The sequence below is a fragment of the Scyliorhinus canicula genome, chromosome 15, assembly GCF_902713615.1.
Source record: "Scyliorhinus canicula chromosome 15, sScyCan1.1, whole genome shotgun sequence".
Taxonomy (NCBI): Eukaryota; Metazoa; Chordata; class Chondrichthyes; order Carcharhiniformes; family Scyliorhinidae; genus Scyliorhinus; species Scyliorhinus canicula.
In genome coordinates this window covers 99,933,244-99,961,191 of record NC_052160.1, presented here as the reverse complement: position 1 = coordinate 99,961,191, position 27,948 = coordinate 99,933,244, and the positions used below count along the sequence as shown (strand labels likewise).

General features: G+C 44.6%; 1 protein-coding gene across 2 annotated transcripts in view; it reads left to right on the top strand.

Moving 5' to 3' along the window:
• Positions 1 to 17,739, top strand: part of LOC119978276 (alpha-1,3-mannosyl-glycoprotein 4-beta-N-acetylglucosaminyltransferase C-like) — a 192,685-nt gene extending 174,946 nt beyond the window's left edge. For both annotated transcript variants that reach the window (XM_038819775.1, XM_038819774.1), the window contains exons 2-4: positions 1,747 to 1,890; positions 11,513 to 11,663; positions 14,398 to 17,739. In XM_038819775.1, coding sequence (XP_038675703.1) covers positions 1,789 to 1,890; positions 11,513 to 11,663; positions 14,398 to 15,554 — 1,410 coding nt within the window. In that variant the 5' untranslated portion in view covers positions 1,747 to 1,788 and the 3' untranslated portion in view covers positions 15,555 to 17,739. The remainder of the gene's footprint in view (positions 1 to 1,746; positions 1,891 to 11,512; positions 11,664 to 14,397) is intronic.
• Positions 17,740 to 27,948: the final 10,209 nt, after the last annotated feature.

Below are 27,948 nucleotides of genomic sequence, written 5' to 3'. Positions count from 1 at the left end.
GTTATTGTGTTGCAGACATATACTGACATGTTAATTGGGACAAGAAGAATGACTAATGAGAAGTCATTGAACTAGCACAAGAATAGAGGCAAATCATGGGCTGATTATGTTGCAGAGTATACACAGTGGGCACAATACTGCACGGAGAGTTGTAACTTCGGGGGGGGGGTGTTCACACAATTCATCTGTGTAAAGACTGGGATGTATAGAGCGTACCTGTCACCAGCCTTCTGAGTGAAGAAGACAGAGTGAGCTAGTGATGTAGGTATTCTCTTCTCTGTAGGTTGGTGACAAGTGCACTGAATACGTTAGAGATATCAAACCCTGCAGTTACACCTGCCCATAATATCAATCATCTAACTTAAAATGGAACAGAATAGAATGGAAACTACGTCAAGCACAATTGCATTAAATAGGATGCCTGTGCACAAGGGTTTCTGGATCAGAGTCTTTGATATGCTCACCATTGATTCAGGCTGTCACATCCCTTTACAAAGCGCCCGGGATAGTTACAAATTGAAAGATTGAATCTGGGGCCCAAGCTTCCAACATTACCTTAATAATTGTTACATTTTGATAAAGCAAATCCAGTATAAAATTATGCACCAGTTAAGCTACTTTTTAAAAAGCCCAGCCACACACATAATCGGGTTGGCTGGAAAGCTACTTGGACCTTAGGAGAAAGTCAACTGAGATTTGATCCTTTTTTCAAGAAAGGTACAGAAAGAATAGTGGCCTTTGGACTAAGAGACTGACTGGCCCATTCAACCAATTCATTTTATTCCCTGCTAACAAATTTGTAAGAAATGGCATGAAGCAGTTAAATCATCTATCTGTGGCTGGTTTGGATCTGTTCCATTTTTCCTGGGTCATTGCTTTCTCAGCCGCAATGCAAATGGGTTTCCTGTACTCACATCAATGCTCTTGCCACTTCAAATCAGTAGGACGTGAGGCACACAAAAAAAATTACCAGTCCAGTTCGTGGCAATGACTGGGATGTTTTGTTATAGTTATTCTTTCACCGGTCATTGATGTTGCTGAATAAGCCAGCATTTATTGGCCATCCTTTAATTGCCCTTGAGAAAGTGGTGATGAATCACCTTCTTGAACCACGTGAGTCCATTTGGTGTAGGTACACACACCGTGCTGTTAGGAAGAGTTTTCCTAGATTTTGATCAGGATAAAATAAATACTGCTTTCAACTAACTGAGTGTTAGAGACCTTGTCAGCTTTAAATGGACGCAATGATACACAGAATTTTCCAGAGCCAAACTTTTTTTCAAAAAGAAAAGTAGTTCTCCCTTCATACCACCTTGGGTTGGGCAGCCCCTGGTACCTTGCCCAATTTTTCAATCACCTTATGCACATGTCAGCAGTAAATATTTGTTGGCTATTTAACCATGGTACCCACCTCAATGAAACCTAATGCTCTCTTCACCTGCTATCCACGTACTGAACTCTGTAAAATACTGTCGCCTCTTTGCAAGATGATGCAACCCGTGCTTCATCTGAAGACTCAAACCTCCAATTTAACTGGTGTATTGCTGAAAAACCTGCTGTTGAAGTTTTTCATCATGTACTCATCTGGACAGAATTTCAAGAATACTAAATCTCAAAGGGAACAAAAGTTTATACTGCATGAGGAGAGGGTGATGAATGGTTGGCAAGTGGGCTTTCTTTTCAGCAACACACAAATTTTGTACTACCAAGGGACAGTTTGACAAGATTTTCTTCTGTGTTTTTCAGAGTGAGACTGACACATGATCAACTTGGAAAGACCCTGCTGCAATGAGATGCTACTGGAAACGATCAGTGACTACAGTTGGTTCCTTCTTGTTTCTTTGTCTTTTCATGTACCTCTGTACGAAGGATGAAGAAGGGAGTGTATTGGTGAGTATTCTAGGTGGCAGAATGTTAACGGGGCCCACTCTGCACCATGCATTCTTGCAGCCAATCTTGAAGGCTGCATTCTCAGGGTGACTGAATTACCACTTTCACGACAAAGGAAGGAGGGAACTTTTAAAATGTGTTCAATTTAACAGTTCACACCTACCTGCGCAACAAAAGGGCGGGGGAGCTTGACGCCATTCACGGTACGGGACAACACTCTGAATAAATATGTCTCCGTTAAATGGTGTCACTAAAACAACATTCTCTCCACCACCAAACTTGGAACAAGGTCATCCTCATCCAGCCTTCAGTGAATGACACTTATTTGTAGTTGCTCCAGATATATAATAGATACAGCAAAGTTGCAACTTGTATGTAACTGGGTGATTTCCCTGTAGTTTTGCAAACTGCTTCCATATTTAGGGAAATTATTAGGTAGGTAGTGGAGGAGTCCCCTAGAGTCTTGCTCAGAAATCATTTTTCCTTTTTGGAATCGGGTGAGGGCACTGTTCCTCTGAAGAGTCCAGTCAGAGCCGGGTTTGTGGCACCACGAGCGGTTTGGCTGTATGGCAGGGGAGGAAAATGTGGAGAAGAACATTAGTGATAAGTTATTCATTAGTTAGGGGAACGGACAGGCCTTTCTGTGGCTGTAGGTGTGATTCCAGGACGGCATGTTGCCTCCCTGGTTCTAGTGTCGAGGATGTCATAGAGTGGCTGCAGGACATTCTCTTCTGGGGGAGGCTGAACAGCCAGAGGTCGTGATCCACAATAGTACCAATGACTTGGATAGGAAGGGGGAATGGGGTCCTGGAATCAGAATTTAGGGAACCAGATAGAAAAATAGCATGCAGGACCACCATGGTAGTTCCTCTCCGGATTACTCCAAGTGCCACGTGAATACCGAAATTGGAGGATAAGGCAGATAAATGCGCGGTTGGAAAGATGGTACAGGAGGGAGGGTTTTAGATCCCTGGGACCCTGGGATTGGCACTGGGAGAGATGGCACTTGTACAGGTCAAGCAGATTGCACCTGAATAGAGTTCCTCATGGGACATTTTGCTTTGCTGTTGGAAGGGCTTTAAACTAACTCGACGGGGTGTGGGAACTGTCATGTGGGAGTACCTTTACGAAATGGGTGTTTAAGAAGTGTACCTTTAAGAAATGAAGCTGCTCATATTACTGGAGTGATGTCAGAGTGTGGGTGGAGCTGAGCTCTACTAATTTTTAGTTTCAGTTTGAGAAAAAGCTTGGGTGTGTCTGCGTTTTTCAGTGAGCTGCATCTGGAGTTAAAACAAAGGGCTGTACTGTTGATCTCTGCCATCCAAAGACTATCTGTGGATCATTTGGTGAACCCAGAATTGTAAACGGTCTCAGTATTGATTGAAGGTTTGTTAAGTCTTATGGATGTTAAAAGGACAGCTGAACGGTTACTTAGTGTTGTATTCTTTGGGGGTTGTATTTGAATTAATGGTTGCTAAGATATTCACCGTTTGTTTTAAAAAGGTTAACTTGAGTTCATAGAATAAACATTGTTTTTCTTTAAAAAATAACTTTTCCATTTCTGAAGTACCACACCTGTAGAGTGGGCCGTGTGCTCCCCATACCACAATCTATTAATAGTTGTGGGTCAGGTGAACTCCATGACACACTTTGGGATTCTCTAAACCCTGACCCATAACAGAACCAAGAGTAAATATTAGAGAGGAGAGCCAGGATGCACAAAATAGTGGGAGGGGCAGATAGCATTAGTATAAAGAATAGTAACTTGACATGTAAAATCTGAGTGAGGGAGACAGTAATTATGTCCAAATCAGGGTTACTGCGCATGTAAGTGAATGAGGGTGTATTGTATTAAGATTGGGGAGTTACAGACACAGATTGCATTGTGGAAATATGATGTATTGATAAGAGGCCTGGCTCAGGGAAGGGCAGGACTGAGTGTTAAATATTCCTGGGTACAAGGTGTTGAGGAAAGATAGAAAAGGAGGAGGGGTGGCAGTATTGGTTAGGCAGAGCATTGCACTGATGGAGAAAGAGAATGTCCCAGAGGGTTCAAGGACAGAATCAATTTGGCTGGAGCTAAGGAACAATAAGGGTGTGCTTACGTTGCTTTGTGTCGTCGATACCAAGTCATGGTCATGGATATTTCCTTAAAAGGGAAAGGTAGGGCAAACAAATCCAGAGCTCTGTGGCTGAAAAAGGAGATTGAAAATAAGATAAGGGAGAAAACTGTGCTTATGGCAAGCACCGTTGCTTCACAGCTCCAGGGTCCCCGGTTCGATTCCCAGCTTGGGTCACTGTCTGTATGGAGTCTACACGTTCTCCCTGTGTCTGAGTGGGTTTCCTCCAGCTGCTTCGGTTTCCTCCCACAATTCCCGCAGGACGTGCTGTCAGGTGAATTGGACATTCTGAATTCTCCCTCTGTGTACCCAAACAGGCGCCGGAATGTGGCGACTAGGGGCTTTTCACAGTAACTTCATTGCAGTGTAAATGTAAAGCCTACTTGTGACAATAAAGATTATTATTATTAGATCTTGACTAGGGTGGCCCTGACGCGGTGGGCGAAGGAAGTAAATCTTTAAGGGAATTGCTCCTATCGTCTACCGGAGTGCCATCTGTCCAACCCCCCCCCCCCCCCCCCACCCACCAGAGACCCCTGATTAAAATGGCGCGCACCAGAGACTTGCCCCCCCCCCCCCCCAACCCCATCGGAGAGATCCTTGTCTAGAAGCCCTCATCAGAGCCCCCCAGAAGAGAGGGGTCTCTCTGGTGAGGGGAGGGGTGTTGGGGGGAGAAAGGGGTGGAGGAGTGAGGGTCATCCCCCCCCCCCCCCCCCCCCCCCCCCCCCCCGGTACTGTGCGTGGGCGACCCAGAAAACCCCAGGGGGGCCCAGCCCTGAGGGAATCCCTTACCATGCATAATTTTTTATGGCAAATCAGGTGTGATTCAGTTCCAGCAAGAGAACATTGGGCAGGATTCTCCGCTGCCCGACCCCAAAATCGTATTCGGCGATCGGGGGGAGAATCCCCATCGATGCCAAAATTGGGGGCAGTGCCAGTTTTCGGATGCTCTACCCCCTCCAAAATGGCATCATCGGTGAGTACACTGCACCAGGGGCTGGTTTAGCACACTGGGCTAAATCGCTGGCTTTTAAAGCAGGCTGAGGCAGGGCAACAGCACGGTTCAATTCCCGTACCAGCCTCCCCGAACAGGCGCCAGAATGTGGCGACTAGGGGCTTTTCACGGTAACTTCATTGAAGCCTACTTGTGACAATAAGCGATTTTCACATCGTTGGGGCTGCCTTAGGACGTCACCTGAAGGCCTTCCCCCGATGCTCCGCCGTCGATGGGCCATCTTCCCGACGTTGTGATACACATGTGATCTGAGTTTTCGTCAATCCAAGTGGGAGCTCCACGGGGGTAGGGAGTTAATTGTGGGGGGAGGGTGGGGGCTTGACGGTGATCAATGTCGTAGGGGTGGGGAGAGCCCCCATGACCTGGATAATGTGAGCTGCCCCAATCTGTCTGGAGCCGGTTCCTGGCTCAGAACCAAGCTAGAGTGATGGCATAAACCACGCCCACTTGTTTCTCAAAGAGGCTCACAATTCCATGGGAAAATCTGGTCTGTGCAACTGGAGAGTTACACGCCAATTTTCAGTCTGAGCCTGATACTTTGCCAAACTCTGTTAAGATTCATCTCTGAGTTTGTAGGCGTGCCTTAACCTTTTGCTACGTTAGGTAATAAACTGATGGGAGGAATCTCAAGATAAACTATTTTTCAATCATTGTACTTTACTTTCTTGGTTGCTGAACAGTAGAATATCTTTGTTAACATATATTCTGTGAAATATATCTACTTCCTCCTGGGAGAGTTGGTAAGGCAGTTTGTACTAAAAATATTGCCTGTGATTGAGCATGTTTACCGTAACCACATTTGAGCCTAGTCAGTCATTTCCATGAGACGGCATTAGTTTTGGAACAAACAAAAACACCATCCCAGAAATTCAAGGTCCTATTCATTCTCTTCCAGACTCTTTGGGTGGGATTTTTTGTCCCTGTAATAGATTCCCAAGACTCAAAACAGGTGACCATCAAAGCTTCTAGTCTTTACTGAGGTCATTATGATTAACCTGACTTTGTTAATTTCCACACTTGCCGAACATTGTGTTTTATTACAAGTCTTTCTTGCTTTAATACATTGGTTTTACATTTGACTCCGGTGTATCCTTAATATACCAATGGTGCCATACATAGGCTGGTTTAGTCTATATAAACCAGTTAGGCTGGTTTAGCTCAGTGGGTAGACAGCTTGTTTGTGATGCAGAACAAGGCCAGCAGTGTGGGTTCAATTCCCGTACCAGCTTACCCGAACAGGTGCCGGAATGTGGTGAATAGGGACGTTTCACAGTAACTTCATGCTTGTGACGATAAAAGTGCCTGTAGAATTTGCTATAGGATCAGATGACCCAAGTTAAACTGGCGCCTAACAGTGCGCTGTCGCCCGGAGACAATGGAGGTTTGCACAGAGAGAAGGGCAATGTTGGCAGGGATTCTTCGAGCAAAAGGAGCCGGGTTCAATTCCGGCCTTGGGTGACTGTGTGGAATTTCAATGTTCTCCCTGTATCTTCGTGGTTTTCCTCTGGGTGCTCCGGTTTCCTCCGGCAGTCCAAAGATGTGTAGGTTAGATTGATCGGCAATGCTAAATCGCCCCTTAGTGTCCAAAGATGTGCAGATAAGTTAGATGGGGTTACGGGGATCGGGCGGAGGAGTGGGCTGAGTGCTCTTTGGGAGGGTCGGTGAAGTCACTTCTGCACTACAGGGATTCCATGATTTTCCCTGGATTCCAAGCTGCCAGATCCTCTCTTGTCGACTGGATTCCATTTATATTACTGCCATTCACAACCTTGGGCAGATGTAATAAAATACCTTGGAAGGGGCATCACAATTGAAAACCCAATTGTGGCAGAGCCAAAAGCAAACCCATGGGGTGGTTCATAAACTTATTCCATGTCCTATTGTTGGTGTTGAGGCACGGGAAAAAATTCAAGTATTGTTGAGGAATTACTGTCCTTCCTTGTGAACCTGCTCCCTCTAGTGGCGGTAACGCTCCCTGTAATAGTATAACACAAACTGCTAAAGTCAAACCAAATAAAAGGACAAGGCCAGATCTGAGAGGCTTTTACCAAGATCACCAAATAACCTTTATTTAAAATATTCTTTTGTGGGATGTGAGCATCGCTGGGAAGGCCAGCATTTGTGGCCCATCACAGTTGAAAACCGGGTGGGTTCCAGTTGCCCTTGAGAAGGTGATGGTGAGTCACCTTCTTGAAGCGCTGCAGTCCATGTGGTATAGATACATCCACAGCGCTGCTAGGGAGGTAGTTTGACCCAACAACAGTGAAGAAGTTATTATTTAATTTCAAGTCAGTATCGTGTGTGGCTTGGAAGGTGGTGGTGTACTCGTGTGTCTACTACCCTTGTGTTTCTAAGTGATAGAGTTGTAGATTTGAGAGCTGCTTGGCGAGTTGCTGCAGTACACCTTGTCAATAGTGCACACTGTTGCCACATGTGCACTGGTGGTGGAGGGAGTGAATGTTAAAGGTGATGGCTGGGATGTCAATCAAGCGAGCTGTTTTGTCCTGGATGGTGTCGAACTTCAGTGTTCTTCGAGCGGCACTCGTCCAGGCAAGCGGAGAGCATTTCTTCATACTCCTGACTTGTGCATTGTAGATGGTTGAGAGACTTTGGGGAGTCAGCAGATGTGTTACTCATCGCAGAATTCCAAGCCTTTGGCCTGTTCTTGCAGTCCAAATATTTATATAGCCGGGCAAGTTATGTTTCTGAGCAATAGTAACTCCCAGGATGTTGGACGTTGTTCACCGTCAGCCTTGATACAGTCCTTTAAGGACTTAATGCTTTTCTCAATACAAGAACCTTTGTATACCATTAATTTATATGGTGCCTGACCGCACCTTCCAGAACAGTCTCAATGCGAGTCAGGTGTGATGACACTTCTGTTCAAGTGTTTGGACAGGATTGCAGGACCTGATCACAGCCAAAGTTGTCAATTCAGTACATTGCTGAGAGAGTGCTATGTTGTCAGAGGTGCCACCTTTCATGTGTGAGCCTGAACTGAAAGCCGACCTGCTTATTCAGGTGGATGCAAAATGTCCCCAATATTGCTACCAAGAAAAACATCAGTTGGACATTGTTGTCATGTACTGGTTGTGGGACATTGGCTGCCTTGTTTGCCCATGTTACACTTCAAAATAATGCATTGGATGCAATGTAAAGGGCTTGTTGCAAATATCGAGCCTGCCATTAGATAGTCTCACAGGTTGGTTGGTGCTGGGTACTCCTGTCAGCAGGTATTGTGTCTCTTGCTTCATTGTCTTGAAGACTTGTGCTCCGCACCCCTAGCCAAGCTGTTCCAGGACAGCTACAACAATGGCATCAACCCAGCAATGTGGAAGATTGTCCAGGTATGTCCAGTCCACAAAAATCCGGAGATTTACGGGCAGCACGGTAGCATAGTGGTTAGCATAGTTGCTTCACAGCTCCAGGGTCCCAGGTTCGATTCCTGGCCAGGTCACTGTCTGTGTGGAGTTTGCACGTTCTCCCCGTGACTGCGTGGGTTTGCAGTCACGGGGTGCTCTGGTTTCCTCCCTCAGTCCAAAGATGTGCAGATTAGTTGGAATGGCCATGATAAATTGCCCTTAGTGTCCAAAAAGGTTAAGTGGGGGTTACTGGATTACGGGGATGGGGTGGATACGTGGGCTTGAGTGGGCTGCTCTTTGTAAGGGCCGGTGCAGACTCGGTGGGCCGAATGGCCTTCTGCACTGTAAATTCTATGACCTAAATCTAACCCGGCCACTTACCATCCCATCAGTCTACTTCCGATGGAAGGTATCATTGAGAATGCTTTTAGATGGCACTTAACTGAGCTATAACCTGCACACTGATGCTCAGTTTGGGTTCTGCCAGAGTCACTCAGCTCCCTACCGCCCGACCAACTTTAGTTAAAACATGGAGAAAAGAGCTGAGTTCCTTGACACTAAGGCAGCATTTGACCGGGTGTGGCATCAAGGAGCCCTAGCTAAACTGGAGTCAATGGAAATTTGGGGGGGGGGGGGGGGTAAACACTCCAGTAGCTGAATTCATACCTACACAAAGGAAGATGGTTGTGGTGGTTGGGGATCAATCATCTCAGTCACTGCAAGAGTTCCTCAGGATAGTGTCCTAGGTCCAAACATCTTCAGCTGCTTCATCAATGACCTCCCTTCCATCATAAGGTCAGAAGTGGGGATGTTCGCTGATGACTGCACAATGTTGAGCACATTTGCAACTCATTAGATATGGAAGCAGCTCCCTTGCCAAATATGCAGCAAGACTTATTGAGAATATGAGGTCAGTTTTTAAAAATCTAGAAAGTTTTTTTAAAAGGTTGAGATAAAAAGGAACCATGAAAGTACAGATTGGGTCACTAATGTCGCCTACATTCAGGCTTGAGCTGATAAGTGGGAAGTAACATTGGTGCCACACACGTGCCAGGCAATGACCATCTCCACCAAGAGCGAATTTAACCATCTTCCTTTGACATTGAACGGCATCAGCATCATTGAATCCTTCACTGTCAATACCCTGGAGATTACCAATGACCAGAAATGAGACGAGCCATATAAATACTGCAGGAATTCTGTGGTGAATAACTCGCCTCCTGACTTCCCAAAGTCTGTGCAGCATCTACAATGCACAATTCAGGAGTGTGATGGAATACCCTCCATTTGCCAACTGCAGCTCCAACAACCGTCAAGAAGCTCAACCCCATCCAGGACAAAGCAGCCCATTCACCACCTTCAAAATTCTCTTCCTCCCATCACTAATGCACAGTGGCAGCACTGTGTGCCATCTAACTAGTTACACTGCAGACTGATTCCTGGGATGGCGAGACTGACGTATGAGGAGAGATTGAATCGGCTGGGATTGTATTCACTGGAGTTCAGAAGAATGAGGGGAGGATCTCATAAAAACCTATAAAATTTGCAGAGGACAAGGCAGGGTAGATGCGGGAAGGATGTTCCCAATGGTGGGTGTGTCCAGAACCAGGGGTTACAGTCTGAGGATACAGGGTAAACCATTTAGGACCGAGATGAGGAGAAATTTCTTCACCCAGAGTGGTCGGTCTGTGGAATGCATTATCACAGGGGCTGGTTTAGCACAGTGGGCTAAACAGCTGGCTTGTAATGCAGAACAAAGCAGTAGCGCCGGTTCAATTCCCTCCCCGAACAGGTGCCAGAATGTGGCGACAAGGGGCTTTTCACAGTAACTTCATTGAAGCCTACTTGGAACAAAAAGCGAATATTACTGTTGTTACTATTACTCACAGGAAGCAGTTGAGGCTAAAACATTGAATGTTTTCAAGAAGCAGTTAGGTATAGCACCTAGGGCAAAGGGAATTGAAGGAAAAGCCCATGGAGATGCCAGCATCTCTGATTTTAGCTCCGCAAAACAGCTCCTCAAGAAGTCCTGCTGCTCTCTGGCCCACTGGGCCCATGCTTCTCAATCTGCGCCTGCTGCCATTTCGTCCTCCCGTACCCACTCTGTCTTCCTCCCTGCAATTGCTCGTTTGACGGCCCCGCTCCTGGTTCCCCCCCATACAGCACCAGGGGGAACCTCTCCAGCGTCCGTTCCCACACCGGTACCAGCCCTTCAAGTGCTGCCGCCGCCCCGTTAAACGGCCCGAAATCCCGGTCCCGGCGGGAGCTGCCGTGTGTGCAACCTCTCTGGTCATGGCCACTATCGGAAGTCCCGGCAACTGCCCGATGAGTAGAAATCAATTGGACTAACACAACCCAAATTGGTGTGAAAGATCATAGAAATGCCCCCAACTAATTTCCACTGTCTGAATTGTGCAATTTCACTCTCCACCTTGCTATCCTGTAAATGTAACCACTGTGAGCTAAGTTCAATTCAACAATTGTAACATAAATTACACCATTCCTTTCCCCACCCCTATCTGGTGGCATAATCGAAAATTGCAAAATGTGGTACTTATAATAATAATCTTTATTAGTGTCACAAGTAGGCTTACATTAACGCTGAATGAAGGTACTATGAAAATCCCCTAGTCGCCACATTCCAGCGCCTGTTCAGGTACACTGAGGCAGAATTCAGAATCTCCAATTCACCTATCAAGCACGTCTTTCGGGACTTGTGGGAGGAAACCCATGCAGACACGGGGCGAAGGCAATGACCCAAGCCAGGAATCGAACCAGGACCCTGGCGCTGTGAAGCGACAGTGCTAACCATTGTGCTACCGTGCTGCATTTCCCCCCCACCCACCCCCCGCCCCTGCAGGTTCTCCAGCCGAGGAGGGTGAAAGCTACGGGAAAACCCATTTTTTGGCAAGCAACTATTTCTATATTTCTTCAGTAAAGAACTAGATGGTTTACTTGACAATGTTGAATACCCATATCCCTCCCACTCATGATGTGTTCTCTGTGTGAAAAATGCCAAGATCGCTAGCTGGACACATAAAGCAGGATTACTGAAGCATTGTCTTTGATAATTGTCCAGTTTCTTGCTCACAGTGCAATTTATGATGGCTCACATTGTCTTTCAGGATCAAGAAGAAAGAAGACTGGCCAAAGAAATAGCCGTACAACAGTTGTACTCTAAAAGGAATGTGCAGAACTTCAGGGAGCTAATCAACTTTTCTGCACCTATTAATGTCACCTATCAATTCTTAGCAGGTTATCCTTTATTGAAAAAGAGTAAGAGAAAACCTTTTTTTCTTCAAAGTTGTTCATATGTTAATTGTAAAATGAAAAGGTTTTAATTAACCGGTTAAATGTGAGAGCCTTGGTCTAATGCGTCTGAAGTTAGAGTTTCAAATTAACTGTTTTTCCTACATTTATGCTGCTCTATTGTGAAGAATTTCACCCTCACTCAAAAGAGGAATCCCAGCATTTCCGCCAAGACTTGAAGATGGCTTCTGCTTCCAATCATGGAACGCAACTGCTCCTCCTCTTCAAAATGTGCCTGAAGCCAAAACTTCACAAAGCACCCTCTATTTTATTATGCTCAAACACAAATGGTCGAGGTTAATGGATAACCTCCAAATCTGCTGTAACACGCTCTCCTTGGATTAAAAGCAGGTCCCATTCAGTTTCACGTAGCACTCAAGTTGTCAATGAATGTTACATTTCGTGGAGTATTGTGACATCCCTAAGTTCTGTTCAAATTGGCACAAACGAGATCTCTTCACACTTTGACAGTAAAATTACCTTAAAGATCTTTCTGTCACCCGTGAACTTGTAGAGTGGACACTCCAGATGTTGGATTGACCTTTGACTGCTAAACTTTTTTTTTGCAGGATCTCTTTTCCATGTATTACGTTTAACCCAGAGCTAAAGCATTGTTTTTTGCCCTTGCAGAGCAAGATTTAGTCACTTGCGTGTTCCCTGTTTAACTTTTTGCGGTTGAATTTTGCAATTGCTAAAATGAAGGAATTCTGCCCAGTGCCAGGAAAAGCAACATTGTTTTGACTTTTCATCGCCGGCACCAATCATCGTCAGATAATGTAAATCTATGCTGACTACTATTGTGTCTGTGTCAACTCAGGCAGGCTGCTGAGAACTTTTCTTAATAACAAGGGAGCAAAAGATATCCAATTAATATCAATTAATTATTAATATTTGATTAATATTCAGTGAATTTGCTAACATTTTATTTGGTCATTATGCAGCTAGTTCTCGTAGCAACCAGCCTCATTTCATTACAGCAGAGACTAGGTGCAGAATCAAGCCTCCTCTTCCCACCCCCACCCCGCTTGTTAAACCTAAACCTCAGCCACTGTAGAAATATGATTTCAACACAAGCAAGTGGGACCACAAGTAGCTTCATGTATACAAAAATATGGGCTGTATTCTGCCTTTCCACTCAGTTAAGAATGTCTAGACTAGTTTTACTTGGGGCCCCTGCAGCTGGGGCAAGGGCTCAAATTTTCACCAAATTAGGTTAGATTAAGGGCCACAGTTTACTGCATCGCCCACTCTTTATTGCACAATATATATTATTGTAAATGTTTCACTTAGATTATAATCTGGAATAAATCAAGGGGATTCAGATGATTTTATCAAGATTTCTTAGTCATATTATTCTCACAGAATCACAGAATTGTGAAGGTGCAAGAGGAAGCCATTCGGCCCATCGTTCCTTCACCTGCTCAAAGTAAAGGTTTGTTGCTGCTGGTGGAGTGTCATTTATGCTGATGATGGGAACCATATGTTGTCCAATTCATGGGAGTCAATCCTATGATTAAAATGCACAACATTTCAAATGAAGATTAACTATCTGATTCCCAGAGATCAACTGGTATGATCAAAGGGGCAGCAGGGTAGCATGGTGGTTAGCATAAATGCTTCACAGCTCCAGGGTCCCAGGTTCGATTCCCGACTGGGTCACTGTCTGTGCGGAGTCTGCACGTCCTCCCCCTGTGTGCGTGGGTTTCCTCCGGGTGCTCCGGTTTCCTCCCACAGTCCAAAGATGTGCGGGTTAGGTGGATTGGCCATGCTAAATTGCCCGTAGTGTCCTAATAAAAGTAAGGTTAAGGGGGGGGGGGTTGTTAGGTTACGGGTATTGGGTGGATACGTGGGTTTGAGTAGGGTGATCATGGCTCGGCACAACATTGAGGGCCGAAGGGCCTGTTCTGTGCTGTACTGTTCTATGTTTCGGTATCTAGGGTGAACTTGATCCCGAAATGGATTTCCTCTGGGAGCTCCGGTTTCCTCCCACAGTCCACAGATGTGCAGGTTATGTGGATTGGTCATGCTAAATTGCCCCTTAGTGTCCAGGGATGTGCAGGTTAGGTTATGGGTTCACAGAGATAGATTTGGGCAGGAAAGTGCACCTAGGTAGAGTGCTCTTTTGGAGGGTCGGTGCAGACTTGATAGGCCGAATGGCCTCCTTGTGCACTGTAGGGATTCAATGGTGCTATTACCAACCCATTACCCACATAGATGGAATTCTGAGACGCTGGCAGAATCAAAAATCCCAACATGGAAGAACCTGACTTCATGCTCCCTCGGAAACAGAGGGCAACAATCAGCCCAATCTGCACAGGGCATGGGCAATGTGGCGACCCGCTTTGTAAGTGGGAGCTGAGGGTCGACCTGAAATGTGATTCTGGCTGTGAGTCCCTCACCATGGCTCACATCAGCTTTCCCACTAAGATCTGTTGCAAGAGGCATCCATTTTCTCTCCTTGTCATCAATGGATAGTTAAACTAGACATCCCATTATAAACTTTGATGTATATGAAAGTCATAACTAGCGTCCAAACTGAACCACATGCATGGATCCTGTCCTTTTTTTATACAAAACCATCTTAAATTTTCACAAGGAAAGGAAGTAATTTGAAGTGATTTTGCTGTAAAATTTTTCAAGAGCGTCCTTCGATTTTTGGTAATTGTATAAATTATTTTCTCTCTCTCTCCACAATTTACAGAATACCTTACAGTAGGACTGTCCTCCGTGAAACGAAAACGTGGGAATTACTTGCTTGAAACACTTAAATCGATATTTGAACAATCCACAAATGAAGAACTGACTGAGATGGTGGTGGTCGTACACTTGGCTGACTTTGACATGGCGTGGAATGCACAAGTGGTTCAGGATATTTCCAGAAAATTTGCTCATCATATCATCTCAGACCACCTGGTTATTATTCATGCTCCCAAATTGTACTATCCACCTCTATACGGCCTGAAACGAAATTATAATGACCCAGCTGATCGTGTGACTTTCAGGTCAAAACAGAATGTTGACTATGCTTTCCTGCTCAATTTCTGTGCAAATTTATCAGATTATTACCTAATGCTGGAGGATGATGTTCAATGTGCCCGTTCTTTCTTACCTGCAATTAAGAAATTCCTTGCTTCCAAAGAAGGCTCCTATTGGGTGACTTTGGAGTTTTCCAAGTTAGGATATATTGGAAAACTTTACCATTCGACTGACCTTCCGAGGTTGGCCCACTTTCTGCTGATGTTTTACCAAGAGATGCCGTGTGACTGGTTGCTAACTCATTTCCGAGGCCTTCTCACGCAAAAAGATGTCATCCGCTTTAAGCCTTCCCTATTTCAACACATTGGCTATTATTCCTCTTTCAGAGGAACAGAAAATAGGTTAAAAGATGATGACTTTGAAGAGGATTTCTTTGATATTCCTGACAACCCGCCAGCGACGATCTACACAAGTCTCAAAGTATTTGAGAACTACGACCCCAGCAAAGCCTACAGCAATGGCGATGAGTACTTTTGGGGAAAATCGCCCACCGCTGGAGACCACTTCACTATTGTATTCGTAAAGCCAATGAACGTTACCAGAATCCACGTAGTCACTGGTTCAGAGGACAGGCATAATGATATTCTTCACTCTGGGATCCTTGAAATTGGAAAGCATCCAAAAGTGACCCAGAAGGGTAAAGATTGCACGGACTATGCTAAACTAAATGAGTTCCAAAAGGGACTGTGCGATAAAAAAGATATCAGTTCCATTATTAATTTCAGTGTAGACTGTGTACGAATATACATAACAAACAGTCAAAAAGACTGGCTAATTATTAGAAGCATCAGTATTTGGACAAAGCATAACAATCTACTATGACAAAATACACCCTCTAATTTATAGTTTTCTTCAATGATATTTAATGTAATGTAGAGTGGAGTTTTATGGCCCTCTCCTGTCAAAAATCCATTAGACTTTTGAACAGCTCAATGCATTTTCCACCCCAACCACAGCAGAGCCATAAAATTCCACCCATAGTTTCATGACTATCTTACCAAAGTGGTCACTTTTTTTACGAGTGAGCCTGAACAGTGAATGTTATCAGCCTATTCAACTAAGGAGTGCCACAGCCAAGCTCAGCTAACTCCTAATGCACATCCTATTTTTAGGAGTGCTTGGTCGACAGTGATTAAGAGCAAACCCTGGTTAATTTGGAACCTCTACCACCACCCCATCCAGCCCAGGGATATTGAAACCAAAACATTATCTTTAAAGCAACAAGGTACTGGTTAGTGGGTGCCAGTTTGGGAATATTGATTAGAACTGAACGGATCAACTATTTTTTTCTTATGTATAAGAACTTTTATACAATGAAAGTAGTTCCATACGACCACTCTAGAAAGGTTTTTGAATGCCAGGCTACCTTCAGCCAACCAACATTCCATATCAAATGGTTAATTCCAAATGTATTCCGCAGTGCAGCAGGCAGTGATATAAAAAGAAAAGTTTATTTACTGGACGCCATATGTTTTCACTTTGTAGTATGACCCTTCGCTCTGGAATTAAGTGGTCATCGGACCATCGGTTTAAATGTTGTGGCATCGAACCAGCACCGAACACATGCCCTCCATTTCTGATCACTCGGTTGATTTAGTAATCTGATTGGGAACAAGAAAACAAAAGGTCCGGGTCAAATTGATAATGCCAGGGACCAAGTTATAATTGATGGAATCATTTGAAAATTTTACAGCAATACCTTCAAAATATTGCGTATATCTGATCACCTGCTTCCTCCGTCATCCGCTATTAATAAGCACAATGCGAATGCGGCGTATACGTGGAAATCTTGTAAAAGCCGAGATTGCTGAGCAATAGTATCTTGTTTGTTCAGAGCAAAGAAGCATGAGGGAACTGGAACTTGTTTCCCACCGAACACAACTCCATCCCCACCCCTCCTCTCCGACCAACCAGAGGTAAAATCTCTAGTCATTCAAATTCCGTTGTCGAAAAGGTGAAGGTTTGGACACCGGGTGTACATACAATCTCTCCCGGGAGTGCAGGAGACTGTCCAGGTTGAGTCTCTCGCCGCAGAGGTACACTTGCATTATCCAATCAGGAATAGCTGGCCACGCGGGTGGTTCCCAACACTGTGGGATGGATTTTCTCTTTGGAGGTGGGAAATGAAAGTTGGATCTGTTTCTGGGTCCTGAGCCTGCTCCCAGGGAGAAATAGTTGATGACCTGTGCACTTCCTTGATTGGCATGGCGACCGGTTCCCTGCCCAATTAAAGGCGACTGGTGGGCTCGGCAGGGAGGGCATGTAAACTTGCTTGGAGCATTGGCACCCCTGCGTGCCACTGGCTGTCTGCTGCCAGGTAGTTAAACTGCACCCCAACCTCCCAGTCGGCCTTCTTTGACTACCCTTAATAAGTCTCCTGATTAAGCCTTATCGGCTACCCTCCTCGTGAGGCCAGACAGCCTTGCTGGAATCCGAATCCACCTCCCTTCAAATGGGCAACAGCGGTAATGGGGTCAGGCAAACGGCATTGGTATTTCTGAACTCCCTTTGCCTCTGCCCCCGACCTCCGGACCTGAAAATGCTGCCCTGTATCTCAAGTTGACAGAACAAGACAATGGATCTCACAAGAGGGGGAGGGTGGGCGCATCAGGAAACTTTGTACTTTGAGTAATTTTACAAATCATCATCAAATGGTTGTGGGTGAGCTACCCGGAAGGTGAGTTTCATTTCACTAGAAGTTTGATTTTTACATCTATTGAGAAAGCAAGGGCAGCAGAAGGAATATCCAATCATGTGAAAGAGATTCATGGTCTTTTCTGCAATGTTGATGTCGGTGAGAATTGTATATATTTGTACAAACTTTTTACGCTGATTCAAAGAATGCCTTTATCTTGATGTATTGTATCAATCGATGATGAATGTGATTATTACTGTTTTCAAAGAAACTTTGTAAATTAAGAACTTTATTCATGACTTCCTACGAATATGGAAATGTTTATTCTTGTGCTTTTTTAAAAATTAAAGTGAAAACAAGCAGCGGTTTAAATATTTGAGAATGAATTATAACCATAATCCATTATAGTTCAAATGGGGTGTTCACTGGTGGAGGAAGTGGGCCACCATTGGCAGGCGGCAGGATCTTTCTGTTTTGCATGCCTCGTACCCTCTATCGTTGGGGAATGTGCCGCAGTGGGAGGGGGGGGGGGGGGGTGTCCTGGGACCAGACTATCCCCCCAGTGGGAAGAGTCAGAACATTTTGTTCTCTATACCATATTGTAACGAATTGTTTTAAAAATGTACCTCTTTTGTCTCATTTTTCTACTGTTCCAAAAAATACAAGTTATTATTATAACCAGATAGTACATACCTAATGCAGTAATTCCACTCGAGCACACAAGAGATTTTTTTGCGATTTTTATCATTACACATGAAGTGTCCGATAACCAAAAATAATTATACTTTGGAATTATTGCGCCCTATTCATATTAGATCGGAAGGTGCCAAGATTATTTCAATGCTGGCCAAAGTTTTTTGTTTTGTTTTTGTTTTTTTTTAATAACTTAAGAGTACCCAATTATTTCTTTTTCCAATTAAGGGCAATTTAGCGTGGCCAATTCACCCATCCTGCCCATCTTTGGGAGACACGGGGAGAATGTGCGAACTCCACACGGACGGTAACCCAGGTTCGGGATCGAACCCGGGTCCTCAGCGCCATATAAAGCAGTGCTAACCACTGCACCACCGTGCCGTCCACCAAAGTTGAAAGTATATTATTCCATAGAAAGTTAATTATATCTGCCTGCAGTGGCATTATCAGGCAGATTGTTAAACATTCTGGGCTAAATTAACCCACATCAGGTCACAATGTAGGATTTACAATGCACTGACAATTTGAAAATGGTTTGTCTTGCCAAGGTGATGCAGGTTACTTTGAATCCATTGTTCCCAAAGCTGTCCCACCATTGGCTTTTTTTCATGTCGGGTCTGGGTCTGTTGTAGACTATTTGATGGCCAACAAATGACTATGATTAGTCAACAATCCTGTAACTATTGTATCATGTGACTGCCAGAATGGTAGACAGCCATCGAGATGGGCGTTTCTTTTCTGTCCTAGGTCAGATTGCAAAATGCTTTTAAGGCTACCTTTATATGACTTGATATCCATGCCAGTGCCTCCTGCTCCTGGAACCTAAGGGCGAGATTTAACAACATGCTTCTAAGTGTGACAGCGAGCGGGAATTGCCACGAGCTTCCTGATGCTCGACCCGGCGAGGCCATCACTGCTATAAAACAATTGGTCGACTTCACGCCACAAATGGTGGTCTCGCCGGCTGATTCGCTGGAACCATGACTGCCAGTCCCCCGCTAACAAAGGGAGAGCAGCACTAAAACCACTCCTGCACAGACAACCCCACTCAGCTCGCAGCCATGCCTCCGAGAGGCCAGCCCCCCCCCCCCTCCCCCCCTCAACCAGGCGGAGAACCGGTGTGGGGGCGACGCCGCCTTTTTGGCCGTAATGCGAAACACATGCTCCGGACTTAGCCTCAAAATCGGAGAATCCAGCCCAGAGTTCCTGTAGATGCTGAATTATTAAGATGTTAACAGACCTGAGCAAAGGATAATTAACAGTAGTGTTTATAACTCACAAACCGGTCCACTGATTTGTATAACTGACTATTGTAAAATCCTCTTTAGATTTGCTGACGTTTTGGGAATCTTGTTCTGCAATTTTGTCATTCATGTTATTTTGGATGTAAAATGTAAAGCTGTGGACTTGGCCATGGGCTACTTGTGTGTGTGAGCGTGCGAGTGTGTCCTATATCTTTACTATGATACGCAAACCACATAAGCGTTTTAGAAGATTTATGGATGCACGCATTTGTGAAAAGAAATTCAGCAAATAACAATTTTGGAGAGTAGATGGGGAATTGGAAGAGAAAATACCTTGTTCAACTGAAAGTAGATCAGAGTGTGTGTTTGTTAAAATTCAAATTCTTAATGGCTATCGGCTGCATTCAATTACTTAGGTCCCAGCTATTTCTGCCTTGAGTGCTGAAAGGAATATGAATTTGGGACTGAATCTCTTTAATTTGAGAGGGAAGCCTCTCCTCTCTCATTGAACTGATAAAGAGTCAGATTTGGCAGAATCATTTTGACCATTGCCCCGCCAGTCCTTGTTCTCCACTGTGATTTTTAAAGTTTTACAATCAAATGTCTAAAGCACAAATATTGACTGAAATTCAGTAAAATTACTGGCTCATTTAAAGTAATAACATCAACTTTTATTCTTAGAGATGATCCTCTCGTGGTTAATGTCCTCAGGGGAATAATTTACTGCCATGCTTTGTAATTGATCCCAATATTTGTACTTTCTGTATTTATATGTAAGTATTATATAATTAATGGTGGAGATTCATAGCTCAGAGTAACAATAACCCTAGCATTACAATCAAGATTTAGTTTGCACCCTTGGGTAATTTTCTTTAATTAAAAGATTATCTATCCCCCATTACCTGATGATATTAATTAATGGGAAACAGTCAAAGTATAGCATCATGGATCTTGGATGAGTTACATACAAGGTACAGGTAGTTGGCAAGCATAATAGTTCACAGACAATGATTTAATGTTTGGATGATAGGCAACTAGGAGCCAGTTAGATAAAAATCTGAGCAACTAGATGTAAGACACAGATGCTTTTATGCACAATAACAAAATTGAATCCGGCATATAATCTATCACATTTCTGGACCTCTTCAGCTCTAAAGAAGAGTCATTCGGCCTTGAGACGTTAACTATGTTTCTCTCTCCACAGATGCTACCAGAGTTGCTGAATCTTTCCAGAAACTTCTGTTTTTATTTCAGATTTGCAGCATCCGTGGTATTTTGCTTTTAACAAAATTGAATTGCTGCAGCCAGCACACTGCCAGTCATTTTGGGACCATGGTACATTATTCAACATGGACACTAGCCATAATCTGCATTTTGTTTTCTCTTCATCTTACAATAATTTTATTACATGCCCTGGAAACAAATCTCAAACCCAAACTCCTACTTTGTAGCATTCTCTTCCAGATGGCTAACAATTTCTCATTGGGTTGATTCGAGATCCCCCAGTAAGTGAATCAATGGTCTCACAGCCACTTTCCAGCAGAAATGTAATAATATATCTCTGGTATGTTGGCCCTGCTTTTTTTTTGGGATTACTGCAGAATAGCATGAGCTAGCTAGCTAATTCTGGCTCCTTAATCAATCCCGCAGCAGACTCATAGACACAGTTTTTCTTTTTTGTAAACTACACAAATTTTTGGCTTATGGAGTTTCTCTTTCCAAACAAAACTGTCAGGAGAAGAAACTACTACATTATATCCCAATGTATTCACTCCAAACCTCCTTCAATGTGGCATTCAAAACTTCCTCGATCCCATTGTCACACACTTCTGCATATTACACAGAACATAATTTTTATTGTCACGAGTAAGCTTACATTAACACTACAATGAAGTTACTGTGAAAAGCCCCTCGCCGTGGAGTTTACACATTCTACCCGTGTTTGCATGGGTTTCGCACCCACAACCCAAAGATGTGCAGGCCTGGTGGATTGGCCACACTAAATTGCCCCTTAATTGGAGAAAATTAATTGGATACTCTAAATTTTTTTAAAAGCCCCTAGTCGGTCCATTCTGGCGCCTGTTCGGGTACACAAAGGGAGAATTCTCAATGTCCAAATTACCTAACAGCACGCCTTTCGGGACTTGTCGGACAAAACCCAGGGAGAGCATGCAGACTCCGCACAGACAGTGACCCAAACCGCAAATCGAACCTGGGACCCTGGTGCCTTGAAGCAACAGGCTAACCACTATGCTACCATGCCACCCAGATGATAGTAAGTTAGCATTGCAGCATCACAGTGCTGGGCCCGGGTTCAATTCCAGCTGTGGATGACCATGTGGAGTTTTCACTTCTCCCTGTGTCCACATGAGTTTCCTCTGGGTGTTCCGGTTTCCTTCCAGAGTCCAAAGATGTGCAGGGTAGGTGGACTGGCAATGCTAAAATTGCCCCTTTGTGCTGAAGGATGTGCAGGCTAGGTGGGGTAATGGGGATAGGGTGAGGAGTGAGCCTAGGTAGGGTGCTTTTTCAGAGGGTAGGTGCAGACCCGATAGTCTGAACAGCCTTCTTTTGCACTGTAAAGATTCTATCTGCAATGATTTTGTTTTCTATTCATTCACGTGGTGTTCACATCCCTAATTGCCTTGAGGTGTGTATTTAACTGCTTTCAAGAATCACTGCAGTCCACGTGGATTCCAGTTTTTCACGGCAGTATGCTACACCTGAGTGATCTGCCAGACTATTACAGAGGTAAGGTAAGGGTCAACCATGTTTCCACAGGTTTGGAATCCTGCTTAAGTACAGGAGATTTCCTACCTTAAGGGACATTAGTGAACCAGTTTGGGCTTTGTCAACAATCCAGTAATTTCAAGGTGCCAAGACTGACATTGATTCAATTTAAATTCCCCAACTATACAGTAATATTTGAACTCATAAGATATATAAGATAGAGGAGCAGATTTAGGCCTGTTGGCCCATCAAGTCTGCTCCGCTGTTGTTGGATTGCTAGTCCGGTGACATAACCACTATGCCACTGTACCCACGGCCCATTTTAAAATGTAATATCAAATATTTGAAATTTCATAAGCTTACAGAAAATACTTTTTTTTAAAGGACAATCATGTTCATGAGGCTCAAGGCAGCAAACATAGTTTCAAAACAGAAAACAATGAAACCCAGTAGGTCTACCAACTTCTGCAGGGAAAGGAAGACTTCCTAAATGTTTGTTTTTTAAAAATTCCTGTCAAAATTTCCAGTTCTGGCGAAAGGACACCACTCGAACTATGAATCTTATTTCAGATATTGGCAGATCTGAGTGTTACCAATAATTTCATCGTTCCTTTTGAAATTCTTTTAACAAAGGTTCAAAGTTTCTCTCTGGATTCCAGTAGCCGGCAGTCCAGCTCTAAACCCTTCACTTCTTTAATCCCTGACTAAAGAAGCCATTGTATTAAAAATTGGGGCCTATACACGATGACCTCTTTTGAAGATACTGTAGAATGGAATGGTGCAGTTTTGTCGGGTTAGTTTTATTGCAAAATCCTTTTTTTTTCAATAAGGTGCGGCTGTGAGATATTGGGAAGTTTATTATGCAATGATATAAAGTTCTTTGGGAGGCATGGATTGTGCCATCGTTGCACTATCAGTACATAATTTCATGGATAAGTACTATTAATAAATCAATTGTTTTAATCCTTTCAGCACGGTAGCACAAGTGGATAGCACGGTGCCCTCACAGCGCCAGGATCCCAGGTTCGATTCCCCGCTGGGTCACTGTCTGTGCGGAGTCTGCACGTCCTCCCCGTGTCTGCGTGGGTTTCCTCTGGGTGCTCCAGTTTCCTCCCACAGTCCAAAGACGTGCAGGATAGGTGGATTGGCCATGATAAATTGCCCTAAGTGACCAAAAAAGGTTAGGAGGGGTTATTGGATTACGGGGATAGGGTGGAAGTGAGGGCGTAAGTGGGTCAGTGCAGACTCGATGGGCCGAATGGCCTTCTTCTGCACTGTATGTTCTATGTTCTTTCAGATTTGTAGTTGTTTTCTTTTGGGAAGAATTATGCTCTTGGGCTTCAGAGTAGTTTTATGTTTCTGAATAGGATTTTACATACAACTGTACTTTGGAAAGTTCTTAAAATTTCCAGTAAAATAATTATTTTCGAGGGCAGCACGGTGGCCTAGTGGTTAGCACAACCGCCTCACGGCGCTTCCTATCCATCATCTGGTATTGAAATAAACTAATTTGCTTACATCTGGATTTGTATTCCTTTTAGCAGGTAAGGTGGTGAGAATATTAAAAGTAGTGTACCTTGAATCATTTTCTTCCATTCTAATTCAAGATTTTAACCTAGTCCATCCTGATCTCATCGCCACATGTGACCCTTGACAGGATGGGCTAGGCACAGATTTCAACATTAAAGTCTTTCCACAGTTGTCCAGCCGTAAAGGTGCTTTGAAAGTGGTGGAATGACTCTGCACAACTCTTGTTTTCCCTACAACCCCTGGCTTGAGACTGAGAAAACCTCCACTGAAAAATATTTTTTCTGATGCCTTGCTCTGGATCTGGGCAAAGGAGTGTGTGTGTCCTTGTCCTTCTACTCTGCTGTTTTGTTTTTAATACTGCTCACCCATATTATCTTCTCGTTTGGCAGATCTGCTTTAGCCAGCATTTTCTATTTTTATTTCAGATTCCCCAAGCATCTGTTTCTCCTTTTGTTCAGGGTAATTTGAACATTGAGAATGGTTGCATGAATCAGACAGGGTACTGTATAAATGAGGTGAAAATCTCTCTACCTCTTTTCCTACTTGAGTAGCTTATTAAAATGTTAATGAAGGACCTTGTTGATTGTATATGGGGAACCTTACAGAAATGATCAACAATAGTAGAGTGTCGAACGTACACAATACAGCTGTAAGATAATTGTCGACCCTCTACTGCTGCTAATATCCAGATAATTGATTTTTATGTAGCTTTTAGCAAAGCCAGTTACATAAATAGCGCACCTCATCCATCATAATGAGGTAACCACATTTAAAAAATGAAATTGTTTACCACGCGATAAAACAACCGAATCTGTCACTAGGTGACCTGCTATGCGCCTGTAATAGTTCTAACTGCTCCTCTTCATATCACTGTACAATGGACTTTCAAACCAAATTCTCTGAATTCTCCACTGCTTCATGTGCTAATTATTTTAAAGGATGCCTCTTCTTATTAAAATATGTTTTTCCTGTTGGTAATGTAAAATAACATCCAGGTAAAGGGAACAACTTTCTAAATCAATGACTGAATTAACATCTATCTGCACTCTGCCATGGAGTTGTAGGTCTACGTATGATCTATGGCAACAAAACAGATCATTCGGCCCAGCTTGTCCACTGGAGCCCCTTCCCATCTTTTCTCATCTAAATCCACCATTGTAACGATCCATTCCCTTGCACTCAACTCCATCCACGCTATTTGTCTATGAGTGAGTCCCGCAATCTCACCACTCTTTAAATAAAAAGATTTCTTCAGAATTCCCGGGTCGATTTCTTACATTGATTGCCTCTCGTCATGTTCTCCCCATAAGAGGGAGCATTCCCTCTGTATCCAGTCCATCAGAACCTTTCATAATTAAGACCTCTACTAGATTACTCCTCAACCTTTATTTTTCAAGAGATGAGAGACGCAGCCTGTCGATCCTTTCCTGATATGTATATCCACACGCACACGGGTATCACCCATGTAAATCTTCCCTGCTCCCTCTCCAGTGCCTCTTTTTATAATATGTCGATCAGGAATGCTGTACTCTATCCTTGGTTAGACTACATTTAGCAAAACTTGCCTACTTTTCAATTCTATCCCGACAGAAATAAGCTTGGTGTTTGGTTTCCTTTTTCAGGAATTCAGAGCCTTACTAACCAGTGGCACAACTTTTAATAATTGGTGTATTTCTATTTTAGATATCTTTTATTCTTTTACCCCACGTGGACTTGTACTTTCTTGGTAATAAGTAACCTCCCTATTCTTCCTTTCAAAATGTACTACCTCAAATTTATCTATGTTGAAAATAATGGGCTGGATTCTCCCCTACCCGGCGGGGCGGGGGGATCCGGCGGGATGGAGTGGCGTGAACTACTCTGGCGTCGGGCCGCCCAAAGGTGAGGAATCCTCCGCACCTTTAGGGGCCCAGCCCTCACCTTTAGGGGCTAGGCCCGCGCCGGAGTGGTCAGCGCACCGCCGGCCGACAGGAAAGGCCTTTGGCGCCATGCCAGCCGGGGCCGAAGGGACTCCGCCGGCCGGTGGAAGTCCACGCATGCGCGGGAGCATCAGCGGCTGCTGACGTCATCCCCGCACATGCGTAGGGGGAGGGTCACCTCGCGTCGACCATGGCGGAGGTTGATACCCGACGCGGAAGGAAAAGAGTTCCCCCACGGCACAGGCACGCCTGCGGATCAGTGGGCCCCGATCGCGGGCCAGGCCGCCATGGGGGCACCCCCCCGGGCCAGATCACCCCCCCCCCCCCCCCCCAGGACCCCGGAGCCCGCCCGCGCCGTCTGGTCCCGCCGGTAAATACCTTGTTTAATTCTCGGCAGTGGGACCGGCATAACAGCAGTGGGACTTCGGCCCATCGCCGACCGGAGAATCGCCCGGGGGGGGGGGGGGGCAGCCGACAGGCGCAGCGTGAATCCTGCCCCCGCCGAATATCTGGTGCCGGAGAATTCGCCGGCTGGCGGGGGCGGGATTCACGCCGGACCCCGGCGATTCTCCGACCCGGTGGGGGTCAGAGAGTCCAGCCCAATGTGTCAATTATTTGGCCATTCTCCAAATTTACTAATGTCTTCCTACAATCTAATGTATAATTTGGTGTTATCTTCAAATTTAGAAATTATGGTCAGAATTCTCCTATTTTAAGACTGCAGAGGCTGGCAGGATAATCCAGCCTGACTTCATTAATTACGCACCCAGGTGTTTTACTCCAAATTCAGTAGCGGGACAGACCTCGATGGTGCATGTCCGCCATTGGGTCCAGATGCCATATTGCAAAGGTACCCAAAGTCACTGCCCCACTAATGAAGAAAGAAGCTGGACCACCTGAAAATGGAGATGGATTTTCAAGAGCATTCTGAGGCTGGAAGAAGGAGCCCCTCCAGAACACCAAATCTGGAGGGTCAACCTGCCGATGCTCCCCAGACCCACAGCCATGATGTTCCAGGGTTACTGGCGGTCTCCATCCTGGACTCCAGAGGCAGCCCCAGGCATTGTTCAAATGAGTCCCAATATTTGCACGGAGAAGGATAAGAGGCCACTTGATAAAGGTTTATAAAATGATCAGTGGAATAGATAGACAGTTAGAGACTTTTTTCCCCAGGTGGAACAAACCATTACAAGGGGACATAAATTTAAGGTGAATGGTGGAATATATAGGGGAGATATCCGAGGTAGGTTTTGTACCCGGAAAGTAGTGGGGACATGGAATGCACTGCCTGTGGAAGTAGTTCAGTCAGAAACATTAGGAACCTTCAAGCGGCTATTGGATAGGTACATGGATTACGGTAGAATGATGGGGTGTATATTAATTTGTTCTTAATCTAGGACAAAAGTTCGGCACAACATCGTGGGCCGAAGGGCCTGTTCTGTGCTGTACTTTTTCTATGTTCTATGCACGTCACAACATTCCAAACATGTTTCATGTCACTGTGTTTTCTCACCAGCATCACTGAGAATCTGGCGTGGGGAGGCCGGGCCTTCATCTGCCTTCCATCCAGTTTCACGCTGGCCTCCAGAAGGTTTCCCAGCCCGCCATGGTGAGCACCAGTGGAAGATCCCACTGTTAAATCACGCTAGCATGAAACCAATTTCCTGACCTTGGCAAGGGTTCAGAGGAGGGTCACAAGAATGATCCCTGGAATGAAGAACTTGTCATATGTTGAACGGTTGAGGAATCTGGGTCAGTACTCGGAGTTCAGAAGAGGGGGGGATCTTATTGAAACTTACAGGATACTGCGAGGTCTGGATAGCGTGGACGTGGAGAGGATGTTTCCACATGTAGGAAAAACTAGAACCAGAGGACACCATCTCAGACTAAAAGACAATCTTTTAAAATAGAGATGTGAAGGAATTTCTTCAGCCAGATGGTGGTGAATCTGTGGAATACTTTGCCGCAGAAGGCTGTGGAGGCCAAATCACTGAGTGTCTTTAAGACAGAGATAGACAGGTTCTTGATTAATAAAGGGATCAGGGGTTATGGGGAGAAGGCAGGAGAGAGGGGATGAGAAAATATCAGCCATGATTGAATGGCGGAGCAGAATCGATAATTCTGGCCGAATTCTGCTCCTATGCCTTATGGTCTTATGGTCTCCTGCCATATCCTGCCCTCTCGCCTGCCATCGAAGCTGCCGGCAGGAGCTTGGAAGAATCCAGCCCTACATATTTGAGTCAAATTGTTAATGTGAATTGTGAGTAGCAGTGGTCATTGTGGAACACCACTTCCCAACTTCTGCCACTTGGAATAATCACCCTGCTTTCCGTCTTGGTGTCACCTACTAATCCATTATGCCACTTTCTCTCCTGACACCACATACACTTATCTTATCCATTCATCCATTATGGTGGTCCTTATTGAAGATTTTTTGAAAATCCAGATAAGTTATATCTACTGCAATG